The sequence below is a fragment of the Oncorhynchus tshawytscha genome, linkage group LG09, assembly GCF_018296145.1.
Source record: "Oncorhynchus tshawytscha isolate Ot180627B linkage group LG09, Otsh_v2.0, whole genome shotgun sequence".
Taxonomy (NCBI): domain Eukaryota; kingdom Metazoa; phylum Chordata; class Actinopteri; order Salmoniformes; family Salmonidae; genus Oncorhynchus; species Oncorhynchus tshawytscha.
This window is the reverse complement of record NC_056437.1, coordinates 85422463-85447446: the sequence shown is the minus strand read 5'-3', so window position 1 is coordinate 85447446 and position 24984 is coordinate 85422463. Positions and strand designations below refer to the sequence as shown.

Below are 24984 nucleotides of genomic sequence, written 5' to 3'. Positions count from 1 at the left end.
GCTCTGCATGTGACCACTTTCCCTCCCACTAGCCCTGCCTGTGACCACTTTCCTTCCCTCCCACTAGCCCTGCCTGTGACCACTTTCCCTTCCCTCCCACTAGCCCTTCCTGTGACCACTTTCCCTTCCCTCCCACTAGCCCTGCCTGTGACCACTTTCCCACCGCTCCCACAAGCCCTGCCTGTGACCACTTTCCCTCCCCTCCCACTAGCCCTGCCTGTGACCACTTTCCCTTCCCTCCCACTATCCTAGCTCTGCCTGTGACCACTTTCCTCCCACTAGCCTAGCTCTGCCTGTGACCACTTTCCCTCCCACTAGCCTAGCCCTGCCTGTGACCACTTTCCCTCCCGTCCGACTAGCCTAGCTCTGCCTGTGACCACTTTCCCTCCTGTCCCACTAGCCTAGCTCTGCATGTGACCACTTTCCCTCCTGTCCCACTAGCCTAGCTCTGCATGTGACCACTTTCCCTCCTGTCCCACTAGCCTAGCCATGCCTGTGACCACTTCCCTTCCCTCCCACTAGCCCTGCCTGTGACCACTTTCCCTCCCCTCCCACTAGCCCTGCCTGTGACCACTTTCCTCCCCTCCCACTAGCCTAGCTCTGCCTGTGTCCACTTTCCCTTCCCTCTCACTAGCCTAGCTCTGCCTGTGACCACTTTCCCTTCCCTCCCAATGGCCTAGCTCTGCCTGTGACCACTTTCCCTCCCACTAGCCTAGCCCTTGCCTGTGACCACTTTCCCTCCCTCCCACTAGCCTAGCCCTGCCTGTGACCACTTTCCCTCCCCTCCCACTAGCCTAGCCCTGCCTGTGACCACTTTCCCTCCCACTAGCCTAGCCCTGCCTGTGACCACTTCCCCTCCCACTAGCCCTGCCTGTCACCACCCTTCCCTTCCTTCCCACTAGCCCTGCCTGTCACCACCCTTCCCTTCCCTCCGACTAGCCCTGCCTGTGACCACTTTCCCTCCCTCCCACTAGCCCTGCCTATGACGGCTCTCCCTCCCCTCTCACTAGCTCTGCCTGTGACTACTTTCCCTCCCCTCCAACTAGCCCTGCCTATGGCCACTTTCCCTTCAATCCTATTAGCCCTGCCTGTCACCACCCTTCCCTTCCCTCCCACTAGCCTAGCTCTGCCTGTGACCACTTTCCCTTCCCTCCGACTAGCTCTACCTGTGACCACTTTCCCTCCCGTCCAACTAGCCTAGCTCTGCCTGTGACCACTTTCCCTCCTGTCCCACTAGCCTAGCCATGCCTGTGACCACTTCCCTTCCCTCCCACTAGCCCTGCCTGTGACCACTTTCCCTTCCCTCCCACTAGCCCTGCCTGTGACCACTTTCCCTCCCCTCCCACTAGCCCTGCCTGTGACCACTTTCCCTCCTCCCACTAGCCTAGCTCTGCCTGTGTCCACTTTCCTTCCTCTCACTAGCCTAGCTCTGCCTGTGACCACTTTCCTTCCCTCCCAATGGCCTAGCTCTGCCTGTGACCACTTTCCCTCCCACTAGCCTAGCCCTTGCCTGTGACCACTTTCCCTCCCCTCCCACTAGCCTAGCCCTGCCTGTGACCACTTTCCCTCCTCCCACTAGCCTAGCCCTGCCTGTGACCACTTTCCTCCTACTAGCCTAGCCCTGCCTGTGACCACTTCCCTCCCACTAGCCCTGCCTGTCACCACCCTTCCCTTCCCTCCCACTAGCCCTGCCTGTCACCACCCTTCCCTTCCCTCCCACTAGCCCTGCCTGTGACCACTTTCCCTCCCCTCACACTAGCCCTGCCTATGACCACTCTCCCTCCCTCTCACTAGCTCTGCCTGTGACCACTTTCCCCCCTCCAACTAGCCCTGCCTATGGCCACTTTCCCTTCCCTCCTATTAGCCCTGCCTGTCACCACCCTTCCCTTCCCTCCACTAGCCTAGCTCTGCCTGTGACCACTTTCCTTCCCTCCCACTAGCCTAGCTCTGCCTGTGACCACTTTCCCTCCTGTCCCACTAGCATAGCCCTGCCTGTGACCACTTTCCCTTCCCTCCCACTAGCCCTGCCTGTGGCCACTTTCCCTTCCCTACCACTAGCCCTGCCTGTGACCACTTTCCCTCCCCTCCCACTAGCCTTGCCTGTGACCACTTTCCCCCCTCCCACTAGCCTAGCTCTGCCTGTGACCACTTTCCCTCCCACTAGCCTAGCTCTGCCTGTGACCACTTTCCCTTCCTTCCCACTAGCCTAGCTCTGCCTGTGACCACTTTCTCTCCCCTCCCACTAGCCTAGCCCTGCCTGTGACCACTTTCCCTCCACTCCCACTAGGCTAGCTCTGCCTGTGACCACTTTCCCTTCCCTCCGACTAGCTCTGCCTGTGACCACTTTCCCTTCCCTCCCACTAGCCTAGCTCTACCTGTGACCACTTTCCCTTCCCTCCGACTAGCTCTGCCTGTGACCACTTTCCCTTCCCCTCCCACTAGCCTAGCTCTACCTGTGACCACTTTCCCTTCCCTCCCACTAGCCTAGCTCTGCATGTGACCACTTTCCCTTCCCTCCCACTAGCCTAGCTCTGCATGTGACCACTTTCCCTCCTGTCCCACTAGCCTAGCTCTGCATGTGACCACTTTCCCTTCCCTCCCACTAGCCTAGCTCTGCATGTGACCACTTTCCCTTCCCTCCCACTAGCCTAGCTCTGCCTGTGACCACTTTCCTTCCCTCCCACTAGCCTAGCTCTGCATGTGACCACTTTCCCTCCTCTCACTAGCCTAGCTCTGCCTGTGACCACTTTCCCTCCTGTCCCACTAGCATAGCCCTGCCTGTGACCACTTTCCCTTCCCTCCCACTAGCCCTGCCTGTGGCCACTTTCCCTTCCCTCGTATTAGCCCTGCCTGTGACCACTTTCCCTCCCCTCCCACTAGCCTAGCTCTGCCTGTTACCACTTTCCCTTCCCTCCCACTAGCCTAGCTCTGCCTGTGACCACTTTCCATTCCCTCCAACTAGCCCTGCCTGTGACTACTTTCCATTCCCTCCCACTAGCCCTGCCTATGACCACTAGCCTAACCCTGCCTGTGACTACTTTCCCTCCCCTTCCCACTAGCCCTGCCTGTGACCACATTCCCTCCCGTCCCACTAGCCTTGCCTGTGACCACTTTCCCTCCCCTCCCACTAGCCTAGCTCTGCCTGTGACCACTTTCCCTCCCCTCCCACTAGCCTAGCTCTGCCTGTGACCACTTTCCCTTCCTTCCCACTAGCCTAGCCCTGCCTGTGACCACTTTCCTCCCCTCCCACTAGCCTTGCCTGTGACCACTTTCCCTCCCACTAGCCCTGCCTGTGACCACTTTCCCTCCCGTCCCACTAGCCTAGCATGTGACCACTTTCCCTCCCACTAGCCCTGCCTGTGACCCATTTTCCCTTTCTTCCCATTAGCCCTGTCTGTGACCACTTTCCCTCCCCTCCCACTAGCCTAGCTCTGGATGTGACCACTTTCCCTCCCCTCCCACTAGCTCTGCCTGTGACCACTTTCCCTCCCCTCCCACTAGCCTAGCCCTGCCTGTGACCACTTTCCCTCCACTCCCACTAGGCTAGCTCTGCCTGTGACCACTTTCCCTTCCCTCCCACTAGCCCCGCCTGTGGCCACTAGCCCCGCCTGTGGCCACTAGCCCCGCCTGTGGCCACTAGCCCCGCCTGTGGCCACTAGCCCCGCCTGTGGCCACTAGCCCCGCCTGTGGCCACTAGCCCCGCCTGTGGCCACTAGCCCCGCCTGTGGCCACTAGCCCTGCCTGTGGCCACTAGCCCTGCCTGAGGCCACTTTCTCTTCCCTCCCAATATCCCTGCCTGTGGCCACTTTCCCTTCCCTCCCACTATCCCTGCCTGTGGCCACTTTCCCTTCCCTCCCACTATCCCTGCCTGTGGCCACTTTCCCTTCCCTCCCACTATCCCTGCCTGTGGCCACTTTCCCTTCCCTCCCACTATCCCTGCCTGTGGCCACTTTCCCTCCCCTCCCACTAGCCCTGCCTGTGCCCACTCAGCTGTCCATCTCCTTCTCCCTACACTACTAATACCAGGGATCACACCATTGTATCCAGAAAGAGATGTATGTTGTGTCCCAAATGACCACCCTGGTTACGAGTAGTGTACTAAACATGGAATAGGGTGCCTTTTGGGCCCTGTAGATTCTGGACGGTGTGTTAGCTAGTGGACAGAGGTGGCTGGGACACCTGGCAGATGATGACTGATAGACTGGTGTGGAAACAGCTTCTCTAGCGACTTCAGGGTGATGGGAGTGCTGATAGGAGTCCTGCTGGGCTACAACCTCGGTCAACAGAGACGAATCCTGTTCAAATACACACCATTAGCCCAGCGGACCGAGGAGATTACATCTGTAGTCACAGACAGGAAGCACACTAAGATCAAGTCAAACACAACTAGAACTGACAGTGCCAACAGGAAAGGCTATACACCAGACACACCCTGGCACTTACAGTACAGTAGGATGAGGTGTGTGTAGGGGATTTAACAGACTTTGATCATGTGTGGATGAGATGTAAATAGGGCTGAGTGCAGCAGTTTCAAATGGGTGTTTATCCAGTTAATCGTTGGCAGACATGGTCACCACACACACACACACTAATGACAACTCAGTAGATACTGAAAGACAACAGGGCTTTTACAATCCAAAATAGCTGTATTTTGTGTTGAGACAAAACATTTGTTAGCGTTTTGACAGTGACGCAGGAGTGCGTTCCTAATTCCACCAATGAGGAAAGTAGTCCTGAAAAGGGTCAGAGTAAAAACAGTTGATATAATATGTTTTTGTATGTCGTTTTTCTTAGAGAAAAAGGTTGGACATTTTGAACAATAAAACGTGTTCATCTCCATCTTGTTTCTTGCAAAAATCGCCCTTCGGCAAGAAAAATGCTTAAAATGTTATTCTGTACAAGATGGATGTCAAACATGAACTACAGGGTGTTTCTCTGCTCAGGGAAGATGACTGGGACATGGTGGCACTTCATCACCCACAACCTTATCTTTGTCCATTTTTGGTTATTGTCTTTTTTGTTTGTTTTTCTGATTTCATACATAAAGCTTGGGCTTTTACACAATGCTACAAGGAGGACTTTAAAAAAAAGTTAAGTAAAAAAAAAAAAATGAATTTACAACTTCTACCTCCCTCCTATACCCAAACACTCTGTTCTCTACAGGTGTACAGGGTAAGACAAGGTAGTCACTGTCTATATTCAGTTATCAGGGTGGATCATCCCTTTTTTTCATCGTCTTTGTACCAAATCCATACCATCCCCCCTGTATTTTCAGCTGAGGGAGGAGGGAGGAGCTCTGGTATCAATCTGGGCATCTCTAGGTTCTGGAGGGGGCCTGGAGGAGGAGGAGAGCAGAGTAGGGCCCTCTGTGGTCCCAGGGCAGAGCAAAGCTGGGCAAGGGATCCAGGGACACTAGGACTGTTTGAGGCGTTTGCGTGGGGGTCCCAGGAAGGGGCACTGGGCCGAGGCCAGGGAGCGATAGGCCTCAGCCACCAGGTGGGGGTGGGATGCCACCATGGACTTCCAGCCAGACGTCTCCATCACCTCAGCAGCATGGCTAGAGGAGACAGAGAGAGAGGTGGGGGAGAAAGAGGAAGGGGTGAGAGAGGGGGAGGGACAAAGAGAGAAAAGTCAGTAGGAGAGGAGGAAAGAGTGAGGCAGAGGAGAGACATTAGCACTGTTCTTACCTGGCCCCTCCATCCCATCCCTCCCTCCCTCCCTCCATCCTCCACACAGGACTGACAGACTGCATACCACTGGGCCCTGTGGGAATCCCCAGCCTCCTCACACCCTCAGGGTGCAGTACTGCACTATCACGCACACACATACATGGCCTTTAATGACATTTGTTCTGTGTATTAGTGTGTGTATGTTAATGAAAGTGAATGTGTGTCCAGCAGCATACCTCCCAGACAACCAAGCCCACCTCTGACCCAGTTCCCTGGTAGGGACATGTACCCCCTGCTCTCTCTAATGGCCAATGGGCTGTGAGCTATGAGCTGTGCCTGGGGTTAGCAGACCAGCAAAGGGCACAGAGAGCAGCCACAGCTGGAGAGCAGGCCGGGCCCAGGGGGCTGGGGGAGGGGGGGGAGAGAGAGAAGGTAGGGGGAGATGAAGGAGAAGCGGAGGGAGGGAAGGAAGGAGAGAGGGAGGGAGAAAATGGAAGGAGAGCGAGTGGAAGAGGAAGAGAGGTAGGGGGCTAACAGTGGTGTTGACTGCAGGGCGGGGGGACGGGGGTCTGGGGTTTACTGGTTACACTGTGTAGTTTCTTTTCTATATTCGTCCTCTTTATTGATTTCAGTTGTTGTCGATGTTGATAGCGCTTTGCAAGCCAGAGTCCCCCATGGTCAATTTCCACAACAACACAGTCAAATTAAACTGTCATAATGCCCATAACCACAATTAATGACCAGGATTAGGAGTGGAATCACACACACACAGAGAGACAGAGAGACAGAGAGACAGAGAGACAGAGAGACAGAGAGACAGAGAGAGAGAGAGAGAGAGAGAGGTCAGAGCGTAAGGTAACGGGGGAGAGGGTGACTGAGAAAGGAAAAAACGATTCAAAGATGGAGAAAGAAAAGAGTGGATATGTGCAGGAGTAGGGACTGAAGAGAGTACAGAATATAGAGGACCAAGGCCCTCTTCACATAATTAAAATGCCCTTATTGGTATGGCAAGTTTAATGGATGGCCTTCGTCAGTGTTGACTAAGGGAAGAGTAATGTCGTGTTCACATTAATGTTGACGAATCATAAACAACCAGCACATTGAGGAGCAACCTCATACCGTGTATGGCCTCGGTCATAGAGAATCGCTCTAGTTAAAGGGATACTTCGGGACATTGGCAATGAAGCCCTTTATCTACTTCCCCAAAGACAGATACAATTGTGGATACCATTTTAACGTCTCTGTGTCCAGTATGAAGGAAGATAGAGGTTAGTTTTGCAAGACCATGCAAACTAACGTTAGCGCAATGCCTCAAAGTCTATGGCTATCCGCTAGCATGCTACCTCTAACTTCCTTCATACTGGACACAGAGCTATAACATTGGTATCCACAAATTCATCTGACTCTGAGGAAGTAGAGAAAGGGCCTCATTCTGAAATCCCAAAGTATACCTTTATATCCCAGCCATACAAGTTCTAGTGTGTCAAAACATGTTTGCTGCTAAAATGCCCCTGTTAATATGGCATAAAATTGGTCTGAGAAGAGGTAAAATACTATTTCCAAAAAGAGTAATCGAGCTCCCAGTGAAAATTGACGATATTTTTGTGTTAGGCATTTTGCGAAAATGTTCTGAGTGAGGGATACAGTAACAGTATGTGTTAGGTATATAGAGTGTTCTGAGTGAGGGGTACAGTAATGGTATGTGTTAGGTATATAGAGAGTTACAGTAACAGTATGTGTTAGGTATATAGAGAGTTACAGTAACAGTATGTGTTAGGTATATAGAGAGTTACAGTAACAGTATGTGTTAGGTATATAGAGTGTTCTGAGTGAGGGGTACAGTAATGGTATGTGTTAGGTATATAGAGTGTTCTGAGTGAGGGGTACAGTAACGGTATGTGTTAGGTATATAGTGTTCTGAGTGAGGGGTACAGTAACAGTATGTGCTAGGTATATAGAGAGTGTTCTGAGTGAGGGGTACAGTAACAGTGTGTGTTAGGTATATAGAGTGTTCTGAGTGAGGGGTACAGTAATGGTATGTGTTAGGTATATAGAGTGTTCTGAGTGAGGGGTACAGTAATGGTATGTGTTAGGTATATAGAGTGTTCTGAGTGAGGGGTACAGTAACAGTGTGTGTTAGGTATATATAGAGTGTTCTGAGTGAGGGGTACAGTAACGGTATGTGTTAAGTATATAGAGAGTGTTCTGAGTGAGGGGTACAGTAACAGTGTGTGTTAGGTATATAGAGTGTTCTGAGTGAGAGTTACAGTGACGGTCTGTGTTTGGTATATAGAGAGTGTTCTGAGTGAGAGTTACAGTGACGGTGTGTGTTAGGTATATAGAGAGTTCTGAGTGAGAGTTACAGTAACGGTGTGTGTTAGGTATATAGAGAGTTACAGTAACAGTGTGTGTTAGGTATATAGAGTGTTACAGTAACAGTATGTGCTAGGTATATATAGAGTGTTCTGAGTGAGGGTTACAGTAACAGTATGTGTTAGGTATATAGAGTGTTCTGAGTGAGGGTTACAGTAACGGTATGTGTTAGGTACATAGAGAGTTTTCTGAGTAAGGGGTACAGTAACAGTATGTGTTAGGTATATAGAGAGTTACAGTAACAGTATGTGTTAGGTATATAGAGAGTGTTCTGAGTGAGGGTTACAGTAACAGTATGTGTTAGGTATATAGAGAGTTACAGTAACAGTGTGTGTTAGGTATATAGAGTGTTCTGAGTGAGGGTTACAGTAACGGTATGTGTTAGGTATATAGAGTGTTCTGAGTGAGGGGTACAGTAACAGTATGTGCTAGGTATATAGAGAGTGTTCTGAGTGAGGGGTACAGTAACAGTATGTGTTAGGTATATAGAGAGTTACAGTAACAGTATGTGTTAGGTATATAGAGAGTGTTCTGAGTGAGGGGTACAGTAACAGTATGTGTTAGGTATATAGAGTGTTCTGAGTGAGGGTTACAGTAACGGTATGTGTTAGGTATATAGAGAGTGTTCTGAGTGAGGGGTACAGTAACGGTGTGTGTTAGGTATATAGAGAGTTACAGTAACAGTATGTGTTAGGTATATAGAGTGTTCTGAGTGAAAGGTACAGTAACAGTATGTGTTAGGTATATAGAGGGTTTTGAGTGAGAGCTAGAGTGCTGGTGTGTGTGTGAGTGAGTGAGTGAGGAGTATAGAATGAGAGCGGGGTGCAGTGTGTGTGTGAGTGAGGAGTATAGAATGAGAGCGGGGTGCAGTGTGTGTGTGCCACTCACTAGTTGATGAAGTCCACAGCCTGTGTTTTGAGTTGGTCTGCACTGTGCAGGTCTGCCAGGATGAGGATCTCTGCAGTGTTCTCCACAGACAGACTGGTGCACAGAGCATCCTCACACATCACCTTCAGTCTCTCCAGAGCATACTGACAGAGAGACGGGGGGGGAGAAAACTAATACATTTGTACTTGCTATCTATCACCATTTACAATAGGAAATGCTGGACTGTGTAATGATTTCATAACATCAAATTGCTTCTGTCACGTCAATGAAGCTAGTTTGACTTTGAGAGAGAGGGAGAGGGTTTGAAAAGGAGTGTTAACAGTGAGTGGTGGAGGTGGAGCGCGGGAACCAGGGAGAGAGCAGAGATCATGGTGGTGTGTAAACACTGAAAGGTGATTTATCTGACGTCCTGTTAAACCTTGGGTGTCCAACTCAACACACCACAGTACAGTACACCCACAGTGTAGACAAACACACACAACTCTGAGGCAGAAAGTCACTCACAGTGGCCTGGCGACTGTCCACACACTGACAGATAGGCGAGTGTGTCCTTGAGTGCAAATGGGCACATCACATATACACTACATGACCAAAAGTATGGACGCCTGCACGTCAAACATCTCATTCCAAAACCATGGGCATTAATATTTAGATGGTCCCCCCTTTGCTGCAATAACAGCCACCACTCTTCTGGGAAGGCTTTCCACTAGATGTTGGATTATTGCTGCAGGGACTTGCTTCCATTCAGCCACAAGAGCACTAGTGAGAACAGGCACTGATGTTGGGCGATTAGGCTTGGCTCGCAGTCGGCGTTCCAATTCATCCCAAAGGTGTTCGATGGAGTTGAGGTCAGGGCTCTGTGCAGGCCTGTCAAGTTCTTCCACACTGACAAAATATTTCTGTATGAACCTCGCTTTGTGCACAGGGACACTGTCATGCTGAAACAGGAAAGGGCCTTCTAAAAACTGTTGGCACAACATTGGATGCACAGAATAATTTAGAATGCCATTGTCTGCTGTAGCGTTAAGATTTCCCTTTACTGGAACTAAGTGGCCTAGCCCGAACCATGAAAAACAGCACAAGACCATTATTCCACCAAACTTTACAGTTGGCACTATGCATTGGGGCAAAAAGTGTTCTCCTGGCATCCGCCAAACCCAGATTAGTCCGTCGGACTGCAAGATGGTGAAGCGTGAGTAATCACTCCAGAGAACGCTTTCAACTGGTCCAGAGTCCAATTGCAGCGAGCTTTACACTACTCCAGACGACGCTAGGCTGCTTGGCCATGGAAACCCATTTCATTAAGCTCCTGACAAACAGTTCTTATGCTGACGTTGCTTCCAAAGGCAATTTGGAACTCGGGAGTGAGTGTTGCAACCGAGAGCAGATGATTTTTAAGCACTATGCGCTTCAGCACTCCGTCCCATTCTATGAGCTTGTGTGGCCTACCACTTCACGGCTGAGCCGTTGTTGCTCCTAGACGTTTCCACTTCATAATAACAGCAGTTACGGTTGACCAGGGGAGCTCTAGCAGGACAGAAATTTGACAAACTGACTTGTTGGAAAGGTGGCATCCTATGACAGTGCATTGTTGAAAGCCACTAAGATCTTCAGTAATGCCATTCTACTGCCAATGTTTGTATATGGAGATTGCATGGCTGTGTGCTTGATTTTATACACCAGTCAGAAACGGCTGTGGCTGAAATAGCCGAAGCCACTAACTTGAAGGGGTGTCCACATACTTTTGTATATATAGTGTACAAAGCCCCACAACATTGCTAATCTTCCGACTGCAGCCAGGAGGACTGAGGCTGGCGATTCAGAGGTGTGTGTGTGTGTGTGTGTGTGTGGTACATAAGAGCTGTACTATTGTGTAGCCAGAGAGGCTGCTGGGATAGCATTAGAGGGGTAAAGGAGGACCTTAGTGAGACCTGGCCTTGGCCTCCAGTTATTCCAGCAGCTCCCTAACGAGTTAACCACATGCACCGTTATTAAATAAATCACACACTGCATGAGAAAAGAGAGGGAAGGAAATGAATGGGAGGAGAGAGGATGAATGCAGTTAAGATGGAGTGTCACAAAAGGAATCCTTGAGGAGTGAAGGGCAGCACTTAACACAAACAATGTAGGGTGTGTGTGTGTGTGTTCGCGCATCAACAGATCTGGGGTTCTAGCAATTACTCAAATATGTTGACAATAAAACAAGGAAGTTATGGAGGTTGAATTCTGCCACATTCAGTTAATTTATTTAGATTCACATACACTTCACAAAGACCTAGCATCATTCTGCACACAGGACCACTACATATGGTACATAGCATCTCATACACCTCACACACAAACATAACATAATACTGTAGGCCAGGGAACATAACATATGATATACTCACTCATCCATACAATATGATATCAGATACGATATACACACCTCCTCATTCCTCCTCCACCCACACTAACCTTGTCAGCCGCAGCCAGAAGGTCATCAGCCATCTTGTCCAGGTTGGGGGCTTTACCCGTGTAGATGAAGCACATCATCTCCTTGAACACCTCGGGCTCCACATCGTTGATCTCCACACGGTTCTGGAGGAGGAGAGAAGAGACCCAGGGCAGTGCTCAGAGCCTATATTACCACAACTTCCCAACATCAGACCCATTATGAGCACTCCATTGACTGTGATCCTGTTCCAGCAGTCTTTCCATGATGCAGTCTGCTTAACTCATTTCAGATAGGTGAAGTTAAATATCTACACTGAACAAAAATATAAACGCAACATGTAAAATGCTGGTCCCATGTTTCATGAGCTGAAATAAGCTCCCAGAAATGTTCCATACACACAAAAAGTTCATTTGTGCACAAAATTAGTTTACATTTCTGTTCGTGAACATTTTTCCTTGGCCAAGATGATCCATCCACCTGACAGGTGCGGCATATCAAGAAGCAGATTGAATAGCATGCACATTACACAGGTGCACCTTGTGCTGGGGAAAATAAAGGCCACTCTAAAATGTGAGTTTTATCACAAAACAATGCTACAGATGTCTCAAGGTTTGAGGGAGCGTGCAATTAGCATGCCGACTGCAAGAATGTGCACCAGAGCTGTTGCCAGAGATGTGAATGTTAATTTCTCTACCATAAGCCACCTTAAACGCCATTTTAGAGAATTTGGCAATATATCCAAAAGGCCTCACAACAGCAGACCACGTGTAACCACGCCGGCCCAGGAACTCCACATCTGGATTCTACACCTGCGGGACAGTCAGGGGTGCTGAGGAATGTTTGTCTGTAATTCTGTAATAAAGCTCTTTTGTGAGGAAAAACTCATTCTGATTTGCTGGGCCTGGCTCCGCAGTGGGTGGGCTTATGCCCTCCAAAGCCCACCCATGGCTGCGCCCCTGCCCAATCATGTGAAATCCATAGATTTGGGCCTAATTAATTGATTTCAATGACAGATTTCCTTATGAACTGTAACTCTGTAAAATCGCTGTGTTTATATTCAGTAAAGCTAATTTTACTATCTACTTTATCATTCATGTCACAAACCCACCATGTCTAAACCCATAAAACACACACCAAATAGTTGTGAGCAGACCAGAGCACCAGAACACCTCTGAAACAGTCTGAACACGTTCAACCCCAAAATTGAAAACGACATTTGAGATGTATTCCCCCCCACAGTCGATTCCTGGAATTAATCCGGAGAATTCGTTCCCAACGAACGGTGCCTGCAGCCAACGGCACGCTCTTTATCGCTTGTCGGCACGGTAACCTGAACCCTTTTCTCCGCTCCGAGAGGCAGAACAAGGCAGTAAACCAATTATGTTGCCGCTTTATCATCGTCACGGCGACCTGAGGTATTTCAGCAGGGTCAGGCCGGGTATACAGACAGCTCAGAGCACATTAATGTTCCACTCTGGACACTAACAAAACAGCACACTACAAATCAACCAATTACACATTAGCACAGACATACATGTGTTTGTTTATCACCAACAAACACAAACATTCATCCTGTACAGAGAGTACATGTGATCTTTCATGGTCTACCAACACACACACAGAGTATACCAATACACACAAACAGGCACAAGGCTGGGGCTATTATTGTGTTTATTTACAAACGCATTCATTCTCCCTCTATAGACTGGTGAATCTGTTATCTCTATCATATGGGGACACATTCCTCCCCCTCTCCCTGATGAAGACGCCCACTTATATAGCAATTAAGATGCATTTCCTCGCTGTGTGCTTTATAATTTACAAATTTGAGCAGGGCCCGCATCAATATTCTGACAACACAACCTCTAAATCACTGACTTTCAATCTCACCACCTCCCTATCAGATGAGCAGGACCAACCATAGCACGGGGCTCACACACACACCTAGCAAGGATCTATTTTGGTCAAACTCCCACAAATCCTACAGTTACAGATCTTACAGTGAGCCTGCCAACTCCATGCAGACAGAGGCAACATTCTGGAAGGGTACAGTAACCGTGTAGACACATCCCTGTCTGAACTAGTGATGATGCAACAGAGAGAAAGATTTGTGAAGATCCTCCCCACTGAGACACAGGACTGTTCAGGTCACAACACTGTCTACAACACTCACCTTTTTACTCTCCTCCATCTCATGTTCAAACATGGCACTGAACACTGGCGATCGGGCTGGAGGGGGGGTAGAGAGAGCACATCAAAATGTATGTCACATGCACCGAATACAATGCTTACTTACAAGCCCTTAACCAGCAATGCAGTACAAGAAATGGAGTTAAGATAATATCAAATCAAATAAAAAGTTACATAACGAGGCTATATACAGGGGGTACCGGTACCAAGTCAATGTGCAGGGGTACAGGTTAGTTGAGGTAATTTGAACATGGATAGATTGATAGAGCAAGTGAGCGAGAGAAGGAGAGAGAATAGTTTAGTTGGCTAATGTGTCTCCCATCTGTCTGTCTGCCACAGGGGCTGTGGAAAGAACGAACAGCCTCCGGTACACACCGTCCTGCTACTGCTACTCCCAAGGCCTAATGCACCAGCTCTCACTGAAGACTAGCAGGGCCATGAACCAGGAGATACAGGATGTGCCTCAAATGGCACCCTATTTCCTATATAGTGCACTATTTTTGACCAGGGTAGCACACTAGGGAATAGGATGTAATTTGTGACGTACTGAACCATATAGCGTTGTTTAATTCATCTGAGATTTGTCAGAGAGAGAGAGATAGAGAAACCCAACCCCACAGCAGCACACAATTAAAATGGCTCAAAATAACTCAATAATTGACAGCCATTCCCATTCTCCACAGGGAGACAGTTTCCCCCTCTAAATCATCAGTTTCATAGTCTTCATGTGTTTTTCTAATAAAAAAAATGGGATTCCTCTATATGACAGGATGAGACTAGTGTGCTTGGGAGTAGGACACCTGAAGTGTTGTACCATAGCTGAGAGTTGTTTAGTTTTGAGTGTTGTTCCATAGCTGAGAGTTGTTTTGTTGTGAGTGTTGTACCATAGCTGAGAGTTGTTTTGTTGTGTGTTGTACCACAGTTGGAGGCCTTCCATGGCCTCCAACTGCTCTTAAACGCTAGTAAAACCAAATTCATGCTCTTCAACCGTTCGCTGCCTGCACCCGCACGCCTGACTAGCATCACCACCCTGGATGGTTCCGACCTAGAATATGTGGACATCTATAAGTACCTAGGTGTCTGGCTAGACTGTAAACTCTCCTTCCAGACTCATATCAAACATCTCCAATCTAAAATCAAATCTAGAGTCGGCTTTCTATTCCGCAACAAAGCCTCCTTCACTCACGCCGCCAAACTTACCCTAGTAAAACTGACTATCCTACCGATCCTCAACTTCGGCGATGTCATCTACAAAATAGCTTCCAATACTCTACTCAGCAAACTGGATGCAGTTTATCACAGTGCCATCCATTTTGTTACTAAAGCACCTTATACCACCCACCACTGCGACCTGTATGCTCTAGTCGGCTGGCCCTCGCTACATATTCGTCGCCAGACCCACCCACTGGTTCCAGGTCATCTACAAGTCCATGCTAGGTAAAGCTCCGCCTTATCTCAGTTCACTGGTTACGATGGCAACACCCACCCGTAGCACGCGCTCCAGCAGGTGTATCTCACTGATCATCCCTAAAGCCAACACCTCATTTTGCCGCCTTTCCTTCCAATTCTCTGCTGCCTGTGACTGGAACGAATTGCAAAAAAAATCACTGAAGTTTGGAGACTTTTATCTCCCTCACCAACTTCAAACATCTGCTATCTGAGCAGCTAACTGATCGCTGCAGCTGTACATAGTCTATCGGTAAATAGCCCACCCATTTTTACCTACCTCATCCCCATACTGTTTTTATTTATTTACTTTTCTGCTCTTTTGCACACCAATATCTCTACCTGTACATGACCATCTGATCATTTATCACTCCAGTGTTAATCTGCTAAATTGTAATTATTCGCCTAGTTGTTTTGCTGTGAGTGTTGTTCCATAGCTGAGAGTTGTTTTGCTGTGAGTCCTGTTCCATAGCTGAGAGTTGTTTTGTTGTGAGTCCTGTTCCATAGCTGAGAGTTGTTTTGCTGTGAGTGTTGTACCATAGCTGAGAGTTGTTTTGCTGTGAGTCCTATTCCATAGCTGAGAGTTGTTTTGCTGTGAGTGTTGTACCATAGCTGAGAGTTGTTTTGCTGTGAGTGTTGTTCCATAGCTGAGAGTTGTTTTGCTGTGAGTCCTGTTCCATAGCTGAGAGTTGTTTTGCTGTGAGTGTTGTACCATAGCTGAGAGTTGTTTTGCTGTGAGTGTTGTTCCATAGCTGAGAGTTGTTTTGTGTGAGTCCTATTCCATAGCTGAGAGTTGTTTTGCTGTGAGTCCTATTCCATAGCTGAGAGTTGTTTTGCTGTGAGTCCTATTCCATAGCTGAGAGTTGTTTTGTTGTGAGTCCTATTCCATAGCTGAGAGTTGTTTTGTGTGAGTCCTATTCCATAGCTGAGAGTTGTTTTGCTGTGAGTGTTGTACCATAGCTGAGAGTTGTTTTGTTGTGAGTCCTGTTCCATAGCTGAGAGTTGTTTTGCTGTGAGTGTTGTACCATAGCTGAGAGTTGTTTTGTTGTGAGTCCTGTTCCATAGCTGAGAGTTGTTTTGTTGTGAGTCCTGTTCCATAGCTGAGAGTTGTTTTGCTGTGAGTCTTGTACCATAGCTGAGAGTTGTTTTGCTGTGAGTCCTATTCCATAGCTGAGAGTTGTTTTGTTGCGAGTCCTGTTCCATAGCTGAGAGTTGTTTTGCTGTGAGTGTTGTACCATAGCTGAGAGTTGTTTTGCTGTGAGTCCTATTCCATAGCTGAGAGTTGTTTTGCTGTGAGTGTTGTACCATAGCTGAGAGTTGTTTTGTGTGAGTGTTGTACCATAGCTGAGAGTTGTTTTGCTGTGAGTGTTGTACCATAGCTGAGAGTTGTTTTGCTGTGAGTCCTATTCCATAGCTGAGAGTTGTTTTGCTGTGAGTGTTGTACCATAGCTGAGCGTTGTTTTGCTGTGAGTGTTGTTCCATAGCTGAGAGTTGTTTTGCTGTGAGTCCTATTCCATAGCTGAGAGTTGTTTTGTTGTGAGTCCTGTTCCATAGCTGAGAGTTGTTTTGTGTGAGTGTTGTACCATAGCTGAGAGTTGTTTTGTGTGAGTCCTATTCCATAGCTGAGAGTTGTTTTGTGTGAGTCCTGTTCCAAAGCTGAGAGTTGTTTTGTGTGAGTGTTGTACCATAGCTGAGAGTTGTTTTGTGTGAGTGTTGTACCATAGCTGAGAGTTGTTTTGTGTGTGAGTGTTGTACCATAGCTGAGAGTTGTTTTGTGTGTGAGTGTTGTACCATAGCTGAGAGTTGTTTTGTGTGAGTGTTGTACCATAGCTGAGAGTTGTTTTGTGTGAGTGTTGTATCATAGCTGTGTGAGGGTATTATAGAGATGCAGTGCCGAGCTCGTTCTGCAGTAGACAGAGAGAGAAGCACTACACACTGTTTTAGATCGCATGACCAATAAGAAGCCAATTTAAAGCGTTCCGCTCAGCCAGCACACACACACTTCCACAGCCCTTTTGATCCTGCTCTGTCCGTCTCCACAGCGATTAACGGCCCGGAGAGTTGTCACAGGAACGGTGGTGGAGAAGGAGAACAATGAGGGGAGTGGGTGTCACCTAACCCAGGTAGCGGAAGAAGCGAGGGAGAAGGAGAAAAGGAGAGAGGGAGGTGCAGACAGCCAGATGAGGGGGTGGAGAGAGAGAGTGAAGACCCCAATGCCACAGTAGCACACAATTAAAATGTCTCAAAATGACTGGATAATTGACAGCCATTCCCATTCTCCACAGGGAGAGTTCCTGAAAGTTTCAGTCAGATACTCAGCCATGGGGCTCTATTTGCAGCTGCCATTAACAGCCTGCTCTTTGGCAATTTCAACTTCAAAAAGCCAGCACTCCACTATTTTCCAACCCTGACGCAAGGGTTGGTAATTTACCTGTCTTATATTATATATATCATTATCAAAAAATTATGTATTTTCAGCTGTTTAAGGCTGTTGTACAAAACCAAAAGAAAGAGACGAACGAACAACGAACTTATGAGCAGGTAGCATACAAATAGTGTACATTGAACAGATCTACAGCTTCCTCGACTTGCTTTCAATGAGAATGACAGATCTATAACTCACATTTCTATAACTGCTGATAAAAACATTTAGAAATTTCACCTTGTGTATTCTACTATTCTAACTCGCAACAGTAAGTTGAGACCACAACTACTATCTGTAGAAGTGCAAATATGATCTGTAAGATGGTACCATTATGTTTATAAAACATTACATTTACAAGTAGAATAACAGTGAGTGGACATTCTCCCTCTATTTATTTTGGATCTTTATCCAGCTCCTTTAAAAAGTATGGATGTTTGTAAAACCCTACATAGTCCATGTTTTCTCTATATGACATGCCCACGTGGAGCAATTATGGTGCCTTCAACTCAAAATGTAAACAAAGCTAATTTAAAACAAGTTGCTGTGAAGTATTTTTTTCATTTATTGTAATTTCACCCGCTTTTTCTCCAATTTCGTGATATCCAATTGCAATCCAATTACGATCTTGTCTCATTGCCTCTCGTGAGCCCTTTGGGGAATTGCAGCAAAGTTCGAGTCATGCGTCCTCCGAAACATGACCCGCCAAGCCGTGCTTCTTAACACCTGCTCGCTTAACCCGGAAGCCAGCTGCACCAATGTGTCAGAGGAAACACCATTCAACTGATGGCCGAAGTCAGCCTGGAGGAGCCCGGCTCGCCACAAGGAGTGGCAAGAGCGCAATGAGCCAAGTAAAGCCGCCCCGGCCAAACACTCCCCTAACCCGGACAGCGCTGGGCCAATTGTGCGCAGCACTATGGGACTCCCGGTCACATCCGGTTGTGACAGCCTGGGATCAAACCAACCCCAGGCTGTAATGACGCTGCAACACTGCGATGCAGTGCCTTAGACCGCTGCGCCACTCAGGAGGCCCTGCTGTTTAGTTATTAGAATTATACACTTTCTTTTTAGGCCTTATCGATAGCCAAGTGAATTTAGTCTTGCTTATTGACTATGTTTGGCATGACCACACTGCAATTTACAGTAGGCCTAGCCCCTATAATCGGTGTGAATGCTATAGCCTATGTTTAATCGTGTAATTCCATATTAAAGCAATGCAATTAAAACAATGTGGAACGCAAACATGTTGAAAATATTTAGCAAATATGGGGAAGGATATTTAACGAACTAGGCTATAACGGACTAATATTCAAATTGCCGTTGATGACAACGCTATACATAAAAGACAGTAAATAAACAACTTTACGCAACTACACATTTAGCCATGGAGCACGTTCCGATATGTCAGTGTGGGGCCAAGCCTCGACACACCTACAATGTGTTTTATAAGTCCAGACCTTTCGCTCCACCGCCGGCTACTGTAGCCATTATTCTGGTTGTGAAAATTGCTAAAATATTTCCACTACTACCGACAGCGCTAAGACTTAACATTGCGTTAGGTTTGATACAATAGAGCCCATAGTCTGTGTTTCTGTCATTGATGTGTCTATATCTGTAAGAAGTGGGTCCGGTGTTCTGTGTGGTCAGTATGCACGTGCGTGGCGTGCGAGACAAAAGTAGTCTTACCTGCCAGGATGGCTTTGTGTGCCTGGAACTCCTGTCCCGCCACACACAGGGAGCAGTCAGTGAAGCGGGAGTGTTCCCAAAGCCCTCCCAGCTCATCGGCCAGCCTGCAGTCTGGCACCTTCACCATGTTCATAGTGTTCTGACCTGAGATGTTCACCGAGTCCTGCACCACACTCACCTACAGGGAGGGAGAGTTAGACGGAGAGACAGGAGACGAGAGAGAAAAAGATTGAGAAAAAGGAAAAAAAGAAAAAAAACAGAAAGAAAAAAAGACAGAGGGAAGATCAGTCAGTCAGTCTACTCACACTGTATACATTACAGTAACCAGACAGACAGACAGACATCAGCGGTTTTAGACCATCTATCACCTTAAACATTCTAATGGACAAATCAGACAACACACACATCAAATCATATACAGGAAGACCAGCCATTAACAGATGATCTCTGCCACACCAATCAATACATCAACCGTTAAATAAAGCTGCCATGCAAACACACACCTCCAACAATTAACGTGTGCTCTGCTCATATACCACATCCAATCACAAACAAGACACTAGACAGGGACTTGACTCAGTCTATTAATCATTAGGGTGCGTGTGTGTGTGTGTGTGTGTGTGTGTGTGTGTGTGTGTGTGTGTGTATATATATATATATATATATATATATATATATATATATATATATATATATATATATATATATATATATATATATATATATATATATATATATATATATATATATATATATATATATATATATATATATATATATATATATATATATATATATATATATATATATATATATATATATATATATATATATATATATATATATATATATATATATATATATATATATATATATTCTCCATGCTGGCTTAGCCACCTGTTCAAGACAACATCGAACATACTAATTTCTCTCACTACAGGACAGCGTGCGCCCCACACACAGTCTTGTACAACTAACCTTTGGACACAAAATGTAGTACCATTCAAGATCCTATTTTCCCTCCTAACCTTAACACTAATTCTAACTTAAATCCTAAACCCCCTAGAAATAGCATTTGACATTGTGGGGACTAACAAAATGTCCACAGTTTTTGTTTGTTTACTGTTCTTGTGGGGACTTCTGGTCCCCAGAACTTCTGGTCCACTCTACATGGTGAAGGTGCCAGATTGCAGGCTGGCCGATGAGCTGGGAGGGCTTTGGGAACACAGACTATGGACTTCTGGTCCCCACAAGTATAGTTAAACACGTCCACACACACCCTCCTATTAGGTTATCAGCAACCTTTAAAACCACAGAAGTAAAGAACCAAACATCGCCCAACAATTTCCAAGAAGAATCAAACATTTTAAAGCAGCATTCCAAAGACACTGAAACGGTTCCCCAAAAAATATATTTCATTGCCACAAACTGTTCCTAGAAAAAGCTGTGTCATGGCCCCTGAAACTCCCAAATGCATCCCAGTAAGGTGACCTTGCTACTGGGCTGTTCAGACAGGGAGGGATGGAGGCTGCCCCCCATGAAAAACACCCTCCCTGTCCCCCTCTCTGTCTGTTCCTCTCTCCGTTCCTCCGTCTGCCCATCTGACTCGGGCAGAGACGAAAGGGGAGAAAAACACACAATGAAAAAGTGTGTGGCAAGCAGGAAATTGAATGTCAAGGACCCTTGTTTGCTCCTGATGGAGGTGTAAGTGTTAGCCTGGAGGGGAGAGAAAGACAGGGCGGGAGGGTTAGACATGGAGAATAAAAGACTGGGAGAAAAAGGCAGGACAGGGTGACAGACAGAGAGAAATAATAGGAGGGTATAGGATCCCAAGGAGGAAATAGACTCTCATAAACACAAGCTCATTTCCTGTGATGACATTACAGGGGCACAGTACAAAGGAAATGGTGAAGTTGAGAGGAGAGCATTGTGACCATGAGTATTGTGTATCACTGTGTGTGTGGCACAGTCTGGTACCCACAGCTGGCTCCATAAATCACACTCCAGGGGGACTTTAGTATGAATGCTGTACATCCATCTCCACACACACACATTCACTCAAGAGTACACTCACAAGGCACTCATAAGACACTGATTAGCAACTCATACAAGGACTGGGAGAGACAGACGTGTGGAGGAGAGATGAAGATGGAGATGAGAAGGAGAAAGAAGACAGTATAGGAGGCATATTAAAAGGGGTAAACTGGAGACTGAGTAAGAGGGAGGGAACAGTTAAGTCAACACAGAGCACTGGGTCTGTTGAGATGCACTCTGTATAGCCGTGTCTGAAATAGCACCCTATTCCCTATATAGTGCTCAACTTTTGACTGTAGGGAATAGAGTGCCAATTGGGCTGCACTCATTATATATAGTGGTAAATACAGATGGGAGTGTTTCTGCTTTATGTGTGTCTGTTGGTATAAATAAGCATGGCGGTGCACTCAGCCGCTGTATAGCACGGCAAGCCACGCTAGGCTAGCCACGCTAGGCTAGCCACGCTAGGCTAGCCACGCTAGGCTAGCCACGCTAGGCTAGCCACGCTAGGCTAGCCACGCTAGGCTAGCCACGCTAGGCTAGCCACGCTAGGCTAGCCACGCTAGGCTAGCCACGCTAGGCTAGCCACGCTAGGCTAGCCACGCTAGGCTAGCCACGCTAGGCTAGCCACGCTAGGCTAGCCACGCTAGGCTAGCCACGCTAGGCTAGCCACGCTAGGCTAGCCACGCTAGGCTAGCCACGCTAGGCTAGCCACGCTAGGCTAGCCACGCTAGGCTAGCCACGCTAGGCTAGCCACGCTAGGCTAGGCTAATCACACTGGCTAACCTGGCCCATTATTCCATCAACTAACCAGGTGGAAACAACACTTTGCTGTAGCTCTGCAGCTAGCTCCTATTTACACACACTGACTAAACTACTCTCTGTCTTCACCCCTCAGTCACGTTCTCCTGTCATCATCATCACCAGCATATTCAACAATCATCATCATCATCCTCGTCAGCAAGGCCGTATATTACCATCATTATGGTGGCGATGTTCATTAATGGCCTTAACCCCTGACCTGCTGGTTTCTCTATCGACTCACAGCAGCCATCTTGATCTCTGCAGACCAGACAGTTGCTATGGAATCTCAGAGCCCAGAAGATTCATTCATTTCTGGTCAGTCTCTTTTACTCCTCTACGTGTCCGTTTATAGATTTACAGTACGCCATGAGTGAAATAGTCCTGAAAAAATTAGCAAATCAAGTTCATTAAGTTATGGAACACTTTCTTTTCCCTCCACTGTGTTTTATGTTCAATATGAGACTTTTCTCTGATCAATCCAGAGCAGACTGGGTCACACGCACACACACCTTTCCTCAGCTCTGCCTTAATAGGTGTGTGATCTTTTAAACTTGTCGTCTGAACCCCCGAGCGCAGAACTCATCAGCAGCTTTTTATAATGCATGACTGGCCCTTCATCTGCTCCCTCTCCAGCTGCTCTCCAGTCACCCAGAGTAAACAGCGCTGCTCAAGACACACAAACTATATTGAATGCAAACACACAGTCTTTATAAAACATACTTTCCTCAGAGGTATCAGCAAACCCCAAAATAAGGCCACACACATCTAAAAGCCCATACTCACACATGCAGACATTAAACCAAATGACATAAATCTAGGTGCTTAACTGGGGCAAAACATACCAGTCAACCCTGCTGGCAACCCATTAAAGCTTCATAGCGGATGAGCCAGATTATTCCCATACTTTAGATTGTGAGTGACAGTTAACACTACTGATGAGCATTCCATTGAGTCCGTGGAGACACCATTCACACCAGGGTACTGGACTAGATCTACAGTTGGTATTTCTGCAGACCAGCTTGCACCTGCACCCGTCCGCCACAGACGTTTTTGAGTGGATCGACACACAGACGGGGGCAGAGGCATATTTCATGCATGATTTGAAGTCAAGCTGGTGAACGACGCGCACGAGAGAGAGAGAGAGGACCGGAGGCACAGCAGCCAGTTTCCCATTGTTTCGGAGCCATGTGTTACTGTTGTCTCGCCAGCCTTGTTCTTCCACAGAGACAAACAACTGCCTGGGTGGCAGAGAGAAATGCAGACAGACCGACGCAGACACACGGATGCAGGAAAACAGGCAGGCCAGCCATTCAGGTCCCTTGAAACTAGTTGTGTTTTCTCTGCTGGAAGATCACAGAGACACTAAACTGATAGCTTTGAAACGGAGGCCCGATTTATCAGCGCTTGAAGGAAACGATCTGGAGGAGCACGGGAGAAAGACCTTTACTTGGTGCTTAATTTTTTATAAGAACTAAAGTTTTTTTGGATTGGGTTTAAAGATCTGTTGGTGTTGTTGCGTCAAGGTGTAACTTGTTCTCAACCTGAATGAGGAGGCTTCGAAACTAGGGTTTCGTACGATACCCTCGTACGATACCGTTTTAAGCAAATTTGAATATTTGTACATTTCATATAAATACATGCAGTCAACTTGTGCACTAGGTAACAGACAAAGCAGATTACATTATTTTGACTGTTACATTATTTTTCATTATGAAGCTTACCAGTACTTGTTTTCCAAAAAAATCACTATTCATCTGTCCGTCTCTGTTACTGGGTCTCTAACCCTCTTTCTTTCTCTCAAGTGTCATCTTGCTTTATTTCCCTCACTTATTCTCTGTCGCCTACGCCATTCTACCCTCGCTCTCTAGCTTATCGTAGTTCCCCAGAACAGTTGAGCCAGTCACGTGTTTGTTTATAAACAGCACACCAGGAGAAAGCCATGTGGTGAATCCATAGCATTCTATATCTATCAGTCTGTTGTGCAGCGCACATGAGGTGATGAACTTACACTTATGTGCAATTCACTACTCAATGTTTTCCATCAGATATCTTAGTATGGCTTTCTGTCAGAAGTCAAAGATCTCTGGATGAGTTATTTTATTCCCCTGTGCTTCCTACTAGTGTTCCCTCTTCTCCATGTACACATGGTTCTCTTCCTTCAGAAAAGCAAGCATCACAACTTTGTTCATTTGCACAATCTATCTTGTTCACTTTCGCTTGTCAATGTCCATACAGATCGAAAATGATATCCGGTAGCTAGTCGCTATGCTTGTATAACTTTACGAGCTGGGTTTGCCAGTCTTTGCAAATAGTTTATCCGTTTTTGCCCGTTAGCATTTAGCTATGTGATTTCACTGTTATAGTAGTTTGTGCTAATTTTGTTAGCATTCTGGTAATACAGGCCCAATGGGCTTTTCTTGTGTTTTTAGCACCCCCTTGTGTGCTATGCCGGTTATACCGTAAATCCTGGTATATGAGAAGGGCGATATGACAATATAAAAATCTAGATACCACCCAAGCCTAATCCAAACCCTGTTACATCTTCTCTCAAACTATTTCCACCCTCTTACACCCATCTTCCATCCTTCCCATTCTTTATCTGTCTATCCTCCCTAACCAAGTCTCTCACTTTGTGTCTCAGTCTCACTGAGCCTCTACACATCTCCCTGTCTCAGTTTTGGGGAGGTGTGTGAGGTGAGAAAGGGAGGTAGATAGGGGTGAAGAGAGCAGCTGGAGCATCTGCAGCAGTCTCCTCTGACAGCAGCGTGGCATATGGCAGGGCCCTGTGAAGGATGGGCGCTGTCACCCGGCAAAGTGCTTACCCACAGACAGCCAGGAGAAAGAAATGGGGGGGGGGGGGGGACGAGAGAGAAAGAGCAGGAGTAAGAGGAAACAGCTGAACATCAGCACCCACCTCATTTATTAACACACTCCCTGGGAGGAGACGATAGAGATAGAGGAGAGAGAGGATACGGAGGAGAGAGAGAAAGATAGAAAGAAAGCTCTGTGGATACAAAGAGGCTGTAGGGTGGTTA

The 24984-nt window shown here is 47.1% G+C and overlaps 1 protein-coding gene across 2 annotated transcripts in view; it reads right to left on the bottom strand.

The window, feature by feature from the left end:
- Positions 1-4626: 4626 nt before the first annotated feature.
- Positions 4627-24984, bottom strand: part of LOC112259264 (speckle-type POZ protein) — a 74217-nt gene continuing 53859 nt past the window's right edge. For both annotated transcript variants that reach the window (XM_042327833.1, XM_042327832.1), the window contains 5 exons: positions 19112-19289; positions 13541-13596; positions 11388-11510; positions 8931-9073; positions 4627-5557 (listed from right to left, as the gene is read on the bottom strand). In XM_042327833.1, coding sequence (XP_042183767.1) covers positions 5413-5557; positions 8931-9073; positions 11388-11510; positions 13541-13596; positions 19112-19289 — 645 coding nt within the window. In that variant the 3' untranslated portion in view covers positions 4627-5412. The remainder of the gene's footprint in view (positions 5558-8930; positions 9074-11387; positions 11511-13540; positions 13597-19111; positions 19290-24984) is intronic.